The sequence below is a fragment of the Dromaius novaehollandiae genome, chromosome 3, assembly GCF_036370855.1.
Source record: "Dromaius novaehollandiae isolate bDroNov1 chromosome 3, bDroNov1.hap1, whole genome shotgun sequence".
Classification (NCBI taxonomy): domain Eukaryota; kingdom Metazoa; phylum Chordata; class Aves; order Casuariiformes; family Dromaiidae; genus Dromaius; species Dromaius novaehollandiae.
Genome location: NC_088100.1, coordinates 68,013,750 through 68,029,036, shown reverse-complemented (window position 1 = coordinate 68,029,036; position 15,287 = coordinate 68,013,750). Strand labels below are relative to the sequence as shown.

The 15,287-nt window shown below is 41.7% G+C and overlaps 2 protein-coding genes across 3 annotated transcripts in view; one reads left to right on the top strand and one right to left on the bottom strand.

Moving 5' to 3' along the window:
- Positions 1–12,039, top strand: part of SYNJ2 (synaptojanin 2) — a 69,684-nt gene extending 57,645 nt beyond the window's left edge. For both annotated transcript variants that reach the window (XM_026122204.2, XM_026122202.2), the window contains exons 21-27: positions 445–613; positions 987–1,151; positions 3,475–3,609; positions 4,836–4,948; positions 5,700–5,808; positions 7,171–7,373; positions 10,701–12,039. In XM_026122204.2, coding sequence (XP_025977989.2) covers positions 445–613; positions 987–1,151; positions 3,475–3,609; positions 4,836–4,948; positions 5,700–5,808; positions 7,171–7,373; positions 10,701–11,513 — 1,707 coding nt within the window. In that variant the 3' untranslated portion in view covers positions 11,514–12,039. The remainder of the gene's footprint in view (positions 1–444; positions 614–986; positions 1,152–3,474; positions 3,610–4,835; positions 4,949–5,699; positions 5,809–7,170; positions 7,374–10,700) is intronic.
- Positions 1–15,287, bottom strand: part of SERAC1 (serine active site containing 1) — a 48,851-nt gene that overhangs the window by 2,031 nt on the left and 31,533 nt on the right. The window lies entirely within an intron of this gene.

Here is a 15,287-nt window from a genome sequence, read left to right as displayed (position 1 = left end):
AGATCAACAATCATATTTGGGATTATCTGAGCAGAGGGCTTCCTAACAGATGGCAGCAAGTAGTAAGTTCCTGTGTTTTTGAAAAGCCTCTGACTCATACTGGGCCCTTCTCACCCCATTGATACAATCACAATATCATTTTGATGATATTTGATGTTTCACCGTACTTCTCAAGTAATTCCTATATGTAGCAGAAGGGCTTCTGAGCTGTGAAGCTAACTTTCTTTCCAGAATATTGTTACAGTCCGAAGACTTGATTCTGATTTAGGTTATGGAGGTATGAAGTGTGCTTCTTTTTCCTTTAACTTCTGAAGTGAAGCTTCAGTTGCATCAGTTTCTGAAGCAGTTGTACTGTAGACTGGCAGCACTTGCTTATTCTGCTGGAGTATTCTCATTTTGATGAAGTTGCTTGGCAAGGGGAAAATAATTCTTTCTTGGTGTTAGGTCAGAGGCAGAACAGTGAAGATCCGGCCCAAGACCAAAGACTGGCTGAAGGGCCTTCAGGAGGAAATTGCTCGAAAACGGGACAGCGTTGCCCCCATGTCACCCACAGCAAACTCCTGTCTGCTGGAAGAAAATTTTGACTTCTCAAGCTTAGACTATGACTCAGAAGGTGAGCAGCAGGTTTCTAAGCTAAGTTGTGAGAAATCGCTTCGCTGACTTTGGTTGCACAGAGAAGGCACAATATGAGTGTGATTCGTATCTTAGTTTGTAATGAAACCACACTTCTTAGAAAGAGGTTTGGAACTAAAGCCCTGACCCAGTACTGTGCCTGTGCAGAGAACTATTGATTAGATTATTATATCAAGTTAAAGTTAAAAAATGTTAGCAAATCCAATGCATGTTACAGTTATCTGTATATATACAAACTGCGGTGAAAACAGAGATTACTCAAGAAGCTTGCCCAGCCTGTATAGTACATCACTGGTTGTAGGAAGAGAATGCATTTGCTCACAAAGTCTTTGTTATCTAATATTTTATTTCAGGTGATATAATGGAGGATGAGGATGACTACTTAGATGATGCTTTGTGTCAGCACCTAGTAGCAGATACAACAGATGATTTGCCTGAGGGCTCGGGGCATTTTCCATCCATAGCACCTTCAAACAAATCTCCATTGCATACTGGACAAAAACCACGGCAGTATAAAGGTAGATTATGTACATTTCTTAAAGTAAGACTTGAAGGCTTTTTGTTTGTTCTCCCTTTGTCTGTATTTCCCTGTTCATTTATGTTTTGATTGTGGGCCCTTCAAAGATAGGGATCGTCTTTTTGATACGTGTTCATACAGTGCTCAACCCCTATTGAGTCTGTGACTATAACTGAGGCCCTCAGGTGCAGTAGCAATACAAATAATAAAACTTAGATCTTCCTTTTCTTGTCTTCAGCCCAGGGCAGGGTACTGCTTAGAAATGCTGGTTTGTAAATGTGTTACAATTTTCCTGGTCACCTGGCATGTTTGCACATTATTGTGAAATGACTCTGTAAACAGAAGATAAAGCTGTGAACAGAATACAATATAAACTATACCATAAACTGACCAAGCCTACAGTCTTATTATACTGGGATATGATCAGGACATGCTTCAGTGACCAAGCATAGACAGGCTGGGTCATGTATTAAAAACCTCTCTGTCACAGCAAGTGATTCAGTAGCTGTCTTTCTGCTATTCATTTGTTGATGGCACTCTCTCAGAAGTGCTTTCTCTTCTGACATAAAAATGAAAACTTTAATATCTTCAAAGGTTGAGTCAGAAGTGGAGTTCATAAAGATTAAATGAAATTCATAAGTTTACGCAGACAGATTTTGCAAACAACCACAGGGATATACAGCTTTCTTACCTACCTTAAGTCCCATGCTGAGTGCAGCTTGGCCAGACCTAGAAAACTAGCCCTGAGCCACAGAGTAGTCTGTCATTATTAAATACTGTGAAACCAATCACTTCGTATTATAGGATGTCTTGCTCTCCAAACACCTCTGGCCTACTATGTGGTGATTCATTAAGCTACAGAGAATTGCAGTGATTCTTTTCACTCACAGTAACTCTTCTCCACAAAAAAATCACACAGTAAATAGAGGCTATAAAGTATAGTTTGGAATAGGTCAAGGTGGGGTCACGATCTCCCACAAGCCAAAATATGATATATTCAGCCCATCTTGAAAGTCCCTGCAATTTCAGATCTTCCATGAGCTTCCAATTCTGCCTGAGTTAACTCCTTATTGAGGGTATGATGACTGTATGGCTGGTGTTGGACACAGATGGAAACCAAGGACAGGAGCACAATGGTGTTTTTGAGATCACAGAAAGGGCATAGCCCTCATAAAACTACGAGTCCCTAGAAGCCATTGCCAAAAACCAGCAGTCTGTTAGGGGAACAGATAGAGGGTGGTGGTTGTTTTTTGTCTCGTCTTCAGTGCTATTGCCAGAAGTTTAAGCCGTGTCTTTGGGTGCCTGCGTGACTCCTTAGTTCCTACTGATGAGTCATATCTATAGCTTAGAGGTACTGAAAATGCAGAGAGAAGGGTGGGGAGGGCTGGGCAGATCACAGTCTGTCTCTCTGCAGCTACCATCTGGTGCTGAGTGGGAGGAGGAAATTGCGAGGCAGCTCAGTCTTCCCTGCAGAGCGCAGCTTTCAGGAAAACAGGAACTTGTGTAAAAGTACTTAAAATATGAGAGACTGCTGCTACTTGATTCTTTTCCCATCCTCTCCAAACCACAGGGACAAAACTAAATCAAATGGATTTTGAAGTCCAGAAGAACATAGCTGTCTGGCTGGGCGGTGCAGGGAAGTGAGAGAACCGAAGTGAAAGCTCTCACCTTAGCAGGCTGTTCCTTGGGAGACTAAAGCAATCCCCACTCCTCACCTCTGCAGCTGTCAGAGAAGGTTAGACAGGATGAAAGATGGTATGATAGCCTGCTCTTTTAAGGAGCAGCCCAGGACTATCAGATTAAAGGCATCGCTGGAAAGCAAAGATGTGATGAGTGAGCTATTCAGCTAGACTTCTTTTGGCATAAAAACAGTCCTTGTGAGCAAGGAAAATTGACCAGTCCTCTGAGGGAATTTCTGTGTTCAGGAAGGAAGAAAAAGGGATTGACCATGAGTAGCCTCCTTGTGGCTGTCACGTCATAGTTCGATTGATAGCACGTTGCTGCCACGTGTCTCTGTGCAAAGTTCACAGCCTAACAAGGTGACTAGTAATCCTGGAATCAGATGCAGGCAGTCTGTTTCATGAACAATTAATAAATGCCGGAAAAGGAGAGAGAGAAGTGTTTGACAAGAGGGTAGATGTTTCCTGGAGTGGTAACAGGGAGACATTCAGGGAGAGCAGACAGTATGAAAGGAACCACATGTCATTGCTCTGAGACATCTGGTTCAGGTTTACCATTCATAGTTGCCTCTCTCCTGACTACCCAGCTTCAGGCTATCTCTTTCAGTGATTATCTAACACAGATACTTTCTAAAATTCTTCTAGATGACGCAGACCTGGCTGATTTGAAGCGGGAGCTGGAAGCAAGCAGGGAATGCCACCGGCGGTCTCCAAGCAGATCTCTGTCCGTTCCTAACAGACCTCGGCCACCCCAGCCTCCACAGAGGCCTCCCCCTCCTGGTGAGTGTAACTTTCTTTAATGTTGTGTTGGCCCCAGCTGAACATGGCTTTCCCCTGTTCTGCTATGCCCCCCCCATTTCTAGGTGATAAAGAAAGCAGTACCTTGCTCTGAAATGTCAGGCTATTGATGTATTTGTATTTGCTTCCCAGTCTGTTTCAGTCTGATGTGGCTGCAGTTAGCAATAAGGGAAGTTTGTCTTTAGGGTGACAGGTACTCCATGAAGAAATATCCTGTGCTTTAGTGAGGCTGTAATTGTCCATACGTTTCATACTAACTCGTCACTCAGGCTGGCAAGTGTGACAATGAAAAATAAATACCCATATTTATGCCTGTTGACTTTCAAAGTCACCGAGTGTTGCTTACGGTTTCTTTGTTTCTGACTTAATTGTAATCATCCTTTTAAAAGCTTTGACAAAATATTTGTTCCGGATAGTCGTTTGTGCTTTTCCACTTTGTAAGCAGTTCTTGCTTCTGTGTTTAGGAAAGAATTGCAAAGTGGCTTATGATTTTCAGTGAGGTACAAAGGGGAAGTCATGCTGTTTATTTAAGCTCTACCCACCTGAGAGGCCATCAGTGCTCTTTTACTCCTACTTTTCTGGCTACCTCTGGACTAACGGTGTTTGCTAGACCAGCATAATCATTTTGGCCTTCTGTATGACACAAGCCATGCAGCACATTTTTTTTCACAGCCAAAAATATCTCTTGTCTGTGTATTTTCCAGTCGTAACTTGAAGGTTCCATCAGACTCACTGCTGGAAGACGAGCTCTTCAGCATTATTTCCATTCATTTTTAGTCTGTTGCCCAGAAGTGACAACACTGACATCTGTATTTCTGTGCCTGGAATGCAATGTTAATACTCAGCTGAGATTATTACATTAATTAAAAAAGACAAACTAGGAAACTGTTTCCTGAAACAGTTTCATCATTTTATTCTGCACTGAGATTTTGTCCCCAAAAAGGGGGACCTTTGACTAGACCAGTAACAATCCACTCCAACACACCTCCTAGATCCAATTGCCTTGTCCTCAGCACCCAGGCAGAGGGGACTCGGGATCCCTGGCATCCCACAGGAAGGTCCTGCATAATGTACCCATACCCCTGAGGAGCAGAGAGGGTGAGACCACTTCTTTTGCACTTTCACAGGGTATCAGTTTTGATCCATTATGGGTAAAAATGTTGTACCAGCTCTTTAATGTAAAAAGCTGGTTTTGTTCCCCTTTCCAGCTGGAACATCGGGCAAAAAGTCCCCTTCAGATGGTTCCCTCTCTCCAGGAAGCCAGCCTGCCTGCTCCATCCTGGCAACAGCAAAGCTGCTACCCGGAGCCCCTCAGCAACCAGTGAGTCCTGCTGCTCAATGTGGTCATTTGGTATTGTCCTGGCCTTCCGCATCCACATAGGCTCTGCACGTCATGTATGTGATGTGCCTGTCATTCAAGGGAGGAAGTCTGCTACATGCCTGAGCTGAAAATGCTAAGCTGAATGTGTTGTCCTGTAATAGTAGACTGTAGGACAAGCTGGGCTCCAGAAAACTTGGTACTGAATTGTCAGGAGCTAGAAGGGCCAAAGAGGCAGAGAAAGAATGCAGCAAGACCAAGACATTATTGGCTTATTTCATGTGTTGCTTTCTGATGGATGCTAACTTGAATTTTTCAGTACTGTGAGAAGGTGGTTTAATTCTTTACGCTCCTTCATGGGCCACACCAGTGCCTGGCATACAGAAAAGGTCTTGACCATTGCTAGTAAGGCTGCCAGCCATCTCAGCAGAGAAACAAAGACTTGAATGTGGAAATATCTCCCTCTCTCCTGTCTTCTTAGAGGAGATTTCTAATGTATTGAACAAAGGGGAATGGTTAAGGGACCAGCCACGGCAGTGAGCCATTGTCTTGTTGTCTCAGCTGGTAGCAAAGATTTAATATCTGCTAGAAGTCCCCCCTCACCACTGTTTCTGGATTATTTATAGATTGTTGAATAGCCACCAACAAAACTGGAAGGTTACTTGAATGGTGTGTGAGCTTAGCTGTAAGATTATAGGTATACAAGAAAAAAGTTGTCTCAAGATCACTCATTCTCTCTTTTTTTTTTTTAAAGCCTAAAGTCCGTACCGGAATAAGTAAACCTTATAATGTCAAGCAGATCAAAACCACCACAGCTGAGGAAGCAGAAGAAGCTATTAGATGTCTTATGGAAGCTAAAGGAGGTGAGCATAGCTTTCTAATGGACTTTTAAAATCTTTATTTAAAGAAAACTGCTGCTGTTTTCATCCTTCCCCTGCCATAGCCCAGATGCACTTACTTCTATTCAGAAGCTCAGCTAAACACTGACGTGCATTCTTGCAAGATAGTGTTTTCTGTCAGTTTTGATAATATTTGCCTTTTTGTTTCAAGATTACTCTAGTTGTACATTTTGTTGTAGAACCAGTTACTAGGAGCATCTTGGGTTATTTTTGTCCAGATTTAGTCTGAAAAATTACAAGATACAGATGGGATCTTCCTCAGCTGAAATTGTCTGTGTTACTTCAGAGTTGTAGCTGCTTACATTTGCGTAAAGGATATTTTCTGCTCTGTTTAGTGAATGCTCACTACTCCAAGCAGAACTGCAGAGCAATACAGATGTGGGGAAAATAACCTGGATTCTGTTCAGATTTATAAAGGAAATATAGTTTTTACTTAGGGGTTCAGGCCACTTAACCTTGAATATCTAAGTTAAAAGGCTACTCCCTGCATAGGCTCTCCATATAGTCCTTGGAGAGGAGAGGTTCTTGCAAGGACAAGTTAGAGCAGGAAACTAGCTGAAACTTAGGCAGTGTGAATATACCCTCCAGGGTTGCTGGTAGTTTTAGCTGATGCTGAGTAAATGAGAAAGAATGCAGTAAGACTCAGATTCCTTCCTGTGTTTGCAAGCCTCTCAGTTCAGGAGAAAAACATCTCTTTTCATTTGTGAATAAAGCAAATGTAGTCTGGAATAGGTAAGGTAAATATCATAAAATATTATTAAAAACATTTTGATTGATGTTTGTTCCTCAGAGAGCATAGTACACTTATTTTTGAAATCAGATCTACTTTCCTTTAATTTTGAAATCCACATTACACATTTCACTCAGTCTAGGTAAGGAAATTAGTCTGGTCAGGTTCACTTTCAAACCCTTGCACTGTACTACCAGTTGGCATTTACAGTTCTTCCCAAATTACCCTGCAGGAGGAACTTAGTATCATTATCTACTTTATCCAGATGAGGCAACCAGGGCAAAAGGAGACTCTGGACTTGAGTGCAGTACTTGTGTACCCCCAGTCAGTGTTTTATTTGCTGGGCCAAATGGTGGCACATTGCTGTTTCGGTGTGAAATACTTCAGATAGGGAAATTTTTCCCTAACTGCCTTTTAGAAATCTAAGCATTCTAGTGACAGGATAGCACAGGTCTGTGGTTATTTCTAAAACCTGCATTCCTGGCCTGAGCAATATTCCCTTTAGGCATGCACGTTTTGGAAAACACAATCATGAAAGAAATTGGTCTCTGCTGCATTTCTGATCAAGATGAGACACTAATGTTTTTACTTTTCAGGATTACAGGAAGATCCACTAAAGTCTACTCCAGCCAGAAACCAAACATTCGCTAAACCTGAGCCTCTTCCCAGCATCACAAAATCACCACGCTCTCATGGGTCGCAGGTAGGACCAGTGCTTGTGCCTCATCGCCCGCCACCCAAAGTTCCAACTACAAAGAAGCCAATACCCCTGCAAAGGACTGGAGTCAAGGTGGAAAACGTAAGATAGTTGCGGCAAAATGCATCCAGACTTCATTACATTGTGTGAACATTGGCAAAAGGGGTGGGCTGTTAAACAGTTCATGTGAAGTCCTATCACTTACACTGTACCCAGTTCTTAATCAACAGGCACTGAAATGGTTTTGTGTATTGCAGTCATCAAGGCATAAAAACATACTAAGCAACCAGGAAAGGAAGGAAAGTGGTTTGTATATCATCATCATGTACTTCAAGGAAGTTGTCACCAAACTGAGTTACCCTTATTTAGCTTTTCTGTTTGTCCGTCTATCCTCTTAGGTTTTGTTGCTCTTCTGGTTTGTCTAAACCTTGTCAAGATATGTGGAACTGTCTTCTCTCTGATATTCTGCTTCCTCTGTATCTGCAAATTGCATCAATTTCATCTAGGAGGAAGTCGCCATAAATTGCTATCTCATTTGGGAGCCACCCTCCATACTGCTTTTCATCTTTCTGTATTTCTGTTCTGTTGACTATGAAGCATCTGAACCATCAGCAATATCTAGATTTTTCTTAGAAAAATCAGGAAGAAAGACTCTCTTGCTAGACAGAAAATTAGTGTTTCAGTCAAGCTCAATGGTTGTTTTTCTTTTTTTGGTCTTAAATCTATCCAAAAGCTGTAGTTCAACCTGGAGACAAAATTACATAGAAACAAAATCAGTTGCAACAAAATTTCTATCTTAAAAAATACTTCTCTTCAAATCAAAACTCTACATGAGTCAAAATGGAATGATTTTGCTAATTCAGAGGAGAGTTCCTGGCCCACCAAAGCTTCAGATATAGACTCTTCATGCACAATTCACCATTTAAATGACAAATTTATAATACTGATGGACAAGAGATCTGAAAACCAACACAAAATACTACTTGCTTCAAAAATAATTACTAGAAAAGGCTTTCCAGAGAGGAAGACTGTACTAGCCATTATGATTTTAATTGGAAATGCAGGTTCAGCTTCCTTCTTAGCCACAGATATTTGTGCCGACCAGAGGTAAGTCACACATGTATCTCATGCTGCCTGAGCCTTTTTTTTAGTCCATTTAGGCTTGAGTCCTAAACTGCAATGCTGTAAATCCCCATTCAGCTGCCCGCTACTTCAAAGATATCCAAACTCTGCAGGCCTCAGAGTTTGATCTTTACCTTCTCTCTCAGCTTGTAAATTTGACTTCCATGACCAGTGGAGGTATCCATCACCTTTTAAAATTAAATGGTCATAAAGTCAAATACACCAGTACTCTCAAACAAGGACCATGTAAACACCTTTCCAAACACAGGTGCCTGAACCACTAACTTGCAGAAATAAGTTCCTTCTTGTGTGTTCTCTATGGCTCAGTTCTGAATTTATTTTCTGAACAGTGATCCAACTTCACCTGGAAAGATGGAAAGCATCAGCCACCTAGCATAGCCTATACCTTGAAGGAGAGGGGAGGCACATGCATTGTCAGAGATGTAGGCTTAAAGTGTGAGGTGTCACGCTGAGGAGGAAATCACATCTGTTCAGTTTCTCAAGAGACTGCATTGACTGTTTAGACCCCCTGACTTTGTCACCACCAGCACTCTTTGGCTGCCTGAGTATTGATGTACTCAGCTCAGCTGCTTTACTTAGACCCCCTGACTTTGTCACCACCAGCACTCTTTGGCTGCCTGAGTATTGATGTACTCAGCTCAGCTGCTTTACCTAAAAGGCTGAGCAGAGGTGCACCTCTTCAGGAAAGAGTTCTGCCATGAATCCCAGGTAGACAGGGGCATCTGATGTGCAGGATTTAAGACATCCTTTTTTCACCACAATGTTTTCTTTTGTCCATCTGATGAGTACTTTGCTCTGTTGATTTTGAGGCAGCTTCTTGATTGGTATGCTGATTTGGGTCCTGTTCGGAGACATCTACCTTTTTTTCATGCACTTTATGATGGGATTCTACCTTTCACTTAGGGCTTTGGAATCTACTCAAGCACAAGTGCTTAAAAATACCAGCCTGTAGGTGTTGTATTTTTAATTTGTCTCTGCGTCAGATCTCTACCACAGAGATAATAACTCTTCACCTCCTAGAGTTGCCGAAATGATGATTTAATGGTGAAAGCAGTTTAAGTATGAGAGAGAGGCAAATACAACTTTTTAAATTCTTCCTTTGTTAGAACTTCTTCTAGAAAGCTCTCTTCTAAGTCATTAGGACTGCTGTTTTACCTTGCTCTGTAAAGGCATCCACATCTTCTCTATAGTGGAGTTTTTGTGCAATCTCTACTTGGCAGAATCACAAAAGAAAACAAACAATACAGTGTGTCCTTTCCTTTCAATAACAAGGAATGGTCAGTTTATTTCATTTTTATCTTGTACTCTTGCCCAGAGGGCACTCCTGGAAGGTGCTGAGAGGGACCGATATTTGGGTGTCAGCTATATGAAATCATCTGCACAAATTCATCTATTTCAGTTTGACTCTTTCAGTCTTCCAATCCTTCCTCCATCTTTTAGATGGGAGTTGTGTAACTTTAAAACCTCTATCCAATCCACCTCTCTCCTTGAAAAAGGTATGCAATCAAATGTAGGCAACTTAAGAACAGCATATAGACAGAAACAGCAGAGGATATGTTGTTATGAAATATTAACTAAATTTAGAAGGCTGTATATTATCTTTAAATACTATGGGAGACCAATAAAGAATTAAAATGCTTTCATTCAATAACACAATGAGAAATCTGAAGCAGCGCCTACCCTCTTGGACTAATCTTGGCTCCACTTATTTATGTATTTTTAAATAGAGGATATAACTTAGAGTTTATTTTTAGCTTCAGTCTCTGGCATCAGTGAGACAGGACAGAGCCATTAATGCATTTCTTGGGTTTAGCTTAAGCTAATTGTCCTTCAAGCTTATGTATCACAAGATAACCAAAGGCATGTGCTAATGGCCCCATTAATTTAGCCCTCCCCATGCCTTCTTGCTTAAATTATATTACAGTCAGCAGAGAGATGTAATAACTAACTCTTCAGAACTATGTTGATTTGGCCCTCAGCAAAACCCTAATATGAAAGAGAGATGGTCAGAAAGAGATGCATTTTTCACGCACGGAGTGAACAGGCTCTAGGATCCTTATCCCCATACTACACCCTGTAAATGAACACTGGTCCAAAGCCTAAAAACAGAACTAGCAGGGGTAGTTTAAAACCGTGTTGTCAAGCCTCCTCTTTGTACTGCTTTATTTTTCTTCTGGTACTCTCAGCTTTCCTCAATAATGCCATCAATAACACTCACATTAGAACTGACTCACAGTTTAAGGTACCATTTTTGTTTTCATCTCTCTTGTTCCTTTTTCCCCTCAGGCCACGTCTACAGAAGAGCTGTTTGACCAGCAGACAGTGCATTCTCCTTTTGGCTTGCCAGAGCCCTGCCCAGAAGCTAGAGCTATTCTTAGTCCCACCAGGATTACTCCAGTCCCTAAACCCAGAACATCACAGCCTGGGAAGCCTCAGGAGAGCAGAGGAAGCAGTGAAAGGCAGCCCCTGTCACCCAGCATGGGAGAGGCCAGTGCGCTGCCTCCCCAGAATACTTCCTTTGCTCCAGAGGTGCCACCACGAAGAAAGAAGTCAGCTCCTGCAGCTCTTCATCTGCAAGTTCTCCAGAGCAGTGACAACCCACTTTTCAGAGGGTTAATGTTCAACTCCAGCAACAACAATCCTGGGCTCTGCCCCCAGACTCAGGACTCTGATGTCCTTCCTATTCCCACCCAACAGTCTACTCTCTTAGCTCCTACATCTTCTGCCAGCCCAGAGAATAACTCAGCTAAGCAGTTGGCTCCAAATGCCTCAGACTTGATTGCTAACCTTCAAGGCCCTCCTTTACGTGAGGACCAGTGCCCACAGCTGTCAGATACCAGCTCCTTTGCAGAGAACACCAATCTTTTGGACCTGGACACAGATTTTTCCTGCCCTCTTTCCATACAGGCACCATCAGCTACTTCTCCAGCACACGCCCCGGAAGATCTAAAACTCCTCAGCTCAAAAGATTTCAGTCACTGGGTTACATTTAGTGATGATGAAGACAATGGTGCACTGTCAGAGGGGTTCAACAAACTGCTTGTCTTAGAACAAAACAGAAATACCTTGATGAACATAAATGCTAATTCAGAATTGTAGAATTTCTCTCCTTAGTGTTCCTGTAGAAATTATAATTAGGACACAAATTAAAATAAATTTTTTGCACATGGACCTGTATTCCAGGAAATGTATCATCAGGTAACACTACATTTCATTTTCATGTTTAAAAACAAACGTACTGCCCCTGGAGGGAAGTGTACTGAGTATATACAATCTAACATTGTCTACAGCTTGTTTGAAAAGTTCTTTATTTTAAATTATTTCTTTTTATTAATCTATCTTAAAATGTTTCATTTCAGGTACAAATCATGTAAGAGCATGTAATGTATGAAAAAAAAAAAACCTTAAGAAAAACATTTTCCTGTGAAAATTGCATATCAACCAATTTCTGTCATTTAAAATAAAGCACCGTTATCTTACATAGTTAGACTGCTGTAGTCATTCTGGAACAAACACCCATAAAGGGAATATATACCAGTATAACTACAGCAGTATCATTATGGTGGTAAGATTCTCTCAGTAAGTTTCCACTGTGGAAATAAACATGTTGTCTTTTAACTTTTAACTTAGCTGCAGGCCTGGAGATCCCTGTTACTTATGTATGTTGTTAAACTGTCATCTCTGTCTATAAAGTAACATAAAAGGTGTGTACTGTGAGGATGTAAAGCAGAAACACTAGGAATTGGGTATTGCCCATTTTGTAAGAAATACCTGTTTTTACTCCAGACCAGCCAAGTGAACCCCCATATTACAACAGACCCCTTTCTAAGGGCTATGCTGTTAATGGCAACGTATCTTAAAGACAGTTACTCTAAAGGATGAGGTATTGTTTCAAAATATGATTCTGGTTTGCACCAAGATCAAAGGCATCTCTAGTTGGTTCTCTGCTACCTTTCCCAACAACATCTTGGTTTTGTTCAGGGCCATCCTTCTCTAAACATCATGCTCGCCAATCCCATAGCATGTTGACCATGACAGTCCCTTTTGGAAGAGACCGTGCAGTCTGCTTCTGTATGCAAATACTGTAGAAATGTGGTGATTAGTTGAGGCCAGCTCATTATAGAGGACATTAACATATTAATGCATTATGCTAAAGGAACTTTAATAATTCATTAGTTGTATCTCTGTTCCCATTCTGCTTCTTGGTAAGAAAATGCTGTATTATGTGCACGTGTATTAAATGCAGATGAGGGAAGAGCTGGTCTTGGAACTTACCTTTACACAAGTGGGATGAAGGCTGATATATCTTGAAACTAAGCCACTAGAGCATGACTGGGGAGCAGACCCATCCTACAGAAAGGCATGGTTGCTACAGCTTAACAATGAGTTTACCCACTCCCTGTAAAGATCAACTTGGGCACAGAACTGGTCAGGCGGAGGGAAGTGGGTGTGTAGAGCAACCATGCTTTCTATTCATTTCTGCTAATCATCAACCACGCAGGCTATTCATTTTGTACCAGGGAAGGCTCTGCTTTGTGCTTCCCATTAACCTCAGCAGAGGTGTTAAGGCCATGCTGCAGCAGAGGGCCACATAGAACTGAGGAACACCGCAATAACTAAACATGGGCTGGAAAGCCTAGAAATGGAGCTAGAAATTTAGGCAACTACCTCTACAACTACAGACAAATTTACAAAGCGTGCACTTACATAAAGAAAGCTGTTGCTCAAGTGTGCTGTGCCTCAGCCCAGGGAGCACACCGAGGAGGCAATAACAATGCACCGACTAATGGAGAAGCAACAGCAATAATCTGCTCTATGCAGGTTCTTGTAAACAAAAGGGTTAAGAGCATGCTTTAGGGCTCAAAATAATAGCAGGAGGAGAGCACCCCCCCCCCCCCATTACAGCTATAGAAACTGCAGGCAAATATTCCTGTGTGCCTGCTTTGCTTTCCCCTTCTTATATTTAGCAAGTAGTCCATCAGCGTTTACAGGGCAACCATTTAAGGGGAGATTATAGGTCACTTACTTACCATGGAGTGCTCATGAAGTATTGCTGCTCAGCTCAAGCAGACTTGGCCTTCACAATGAAGTCCTGTCATTTATTAGCAAGCCAGCAGTCCTGCTTCTCAAAAGCCTAAGATTAAGTCTATCTATCTGCAGTGCTAAATGTGCAAAGTTCATGCTTTTCCCTAGGAAAAACCTCATTGTTTTGTTCTCAGCTGCTTAGAAAGTGGGAATTCAGTCACTTTCTTACTATTATTAACTAGCGCTGTCATTGTTGTTACCAAATTTTGGCAGCAAGACATTCTGTAAGAGAGGATGCCGCCTTTATCTGCGTACCTGCCATCCTCCTCTGCTCCCTTGTTTTGCAGATACTCTTAAACAAAAAAACCTACACAACACTCAAAAACCCTCAAAGGCCAAACCAACAAAACCCAGTGCTAAGCTTGTTATGTGAGTAGCAGTTTAACATGATGGAAGACTGGTGAATCATGCTGAAGCAAGACAGTTGTTTCCCTACAAGATGGTTGTTTCCCTACGAGATGACATAGTGCCTCATCTTGCTCCTCTTAAATAATAAAATATATATATAAAAAATAGTGGCTATTTATGGGCATGTTTCAGTATAAAGCATTAAGAGCAGGAAAAAGAGAGTATCTTACATGACCATATCCAACATTCTGTGCAAAGATAATTAACAGCTCTAGGACAGCTAATTTACATGTTAATGAAACTGTTATCAGGAAAGCCAATTAAAGTGGATTTATACAAGTCAAATAAAAGTCGCCTTATTACTCTACTTGAATAAGAGAAGTGTCTGGCCTTTGGTGCTGTCTGTGTAAGTGGCAAGCTACCCATTAAAGTTTGAATCCCTGCAGCTGGCTGGTTTATACAATCAGTGACAGCACATACTGTTCAATCACAACAAATCAAGGGGAAGGAACAGATGACAGTCCAGCTGAAAAGGCTACAGCAAAGAATGAGGAATCTGCTGTCTCAGTTTACTATCCTTCAAATTGGGGTCTAATACCCCAACTAGTGTTTTTCAAAGTCATGCGCTGTGACCTGGCTTAATCCTGAGCGAGAAGGAACAAATCACCACTTCTTGCAGTCTCTGAGTTTTTGTAATGGTTTCCCAAGTGCAGAGCAGGTCTGGCTGTGCTTAGCTAAGCCAGGCCCCCACCACAATGCGGAGAGAGACTAAGTAACCAGAACCGTCATTCAGGTGATGTCCAAAATTGGGGAACCCACAGTGTGGCCTTGACCTCCCTACAGCTCTTGTGCACAGTCTCACTGAGGTACCATCACTTTCTCAGTGATGACTGTCAATCTTGAGGGCCTCCTGCTCACATCACACTATGGAAGTGCTACTTCCATAGAGCTAGCGATTTCTGGGAAATAACTCCTTCTATGTAGGCAGTACAATAAGATGATTTTTATAAACGATATGGAGAATAAAAACCCTCCAACAACAGCACAGTCATGCACAGAAAGTTTAGGAAAGTAAAGGGAAGCAGGAGATGGAGAACAAAAGAAAAAAAACCTGACTAAACCTCACATCGATGTTACTTGTGACATTTTCAGCAACTATCAGGATATGCAATGGACTGCAATCACTGCTCTGACTGCAACCTGCAGAGACATACTTGAGCTTGTTACACTGTTGGTCTGTCTTGACTATTTAGATGGATACTGTGCAGCAAGCAGTGTTTTACTATCCAATAGTACACTAATAAGATGAGGTGGGAACAGAATTTTGCTTTAGCATATTTTTAATGAACCCCCCCCCCCACCTTTCACAGCTTCCCTTCAGGAAAATCAAATTGCAGCTTGCCAGTTGCCATCAGTTCCTCCCTATAGACTGATCAGTTT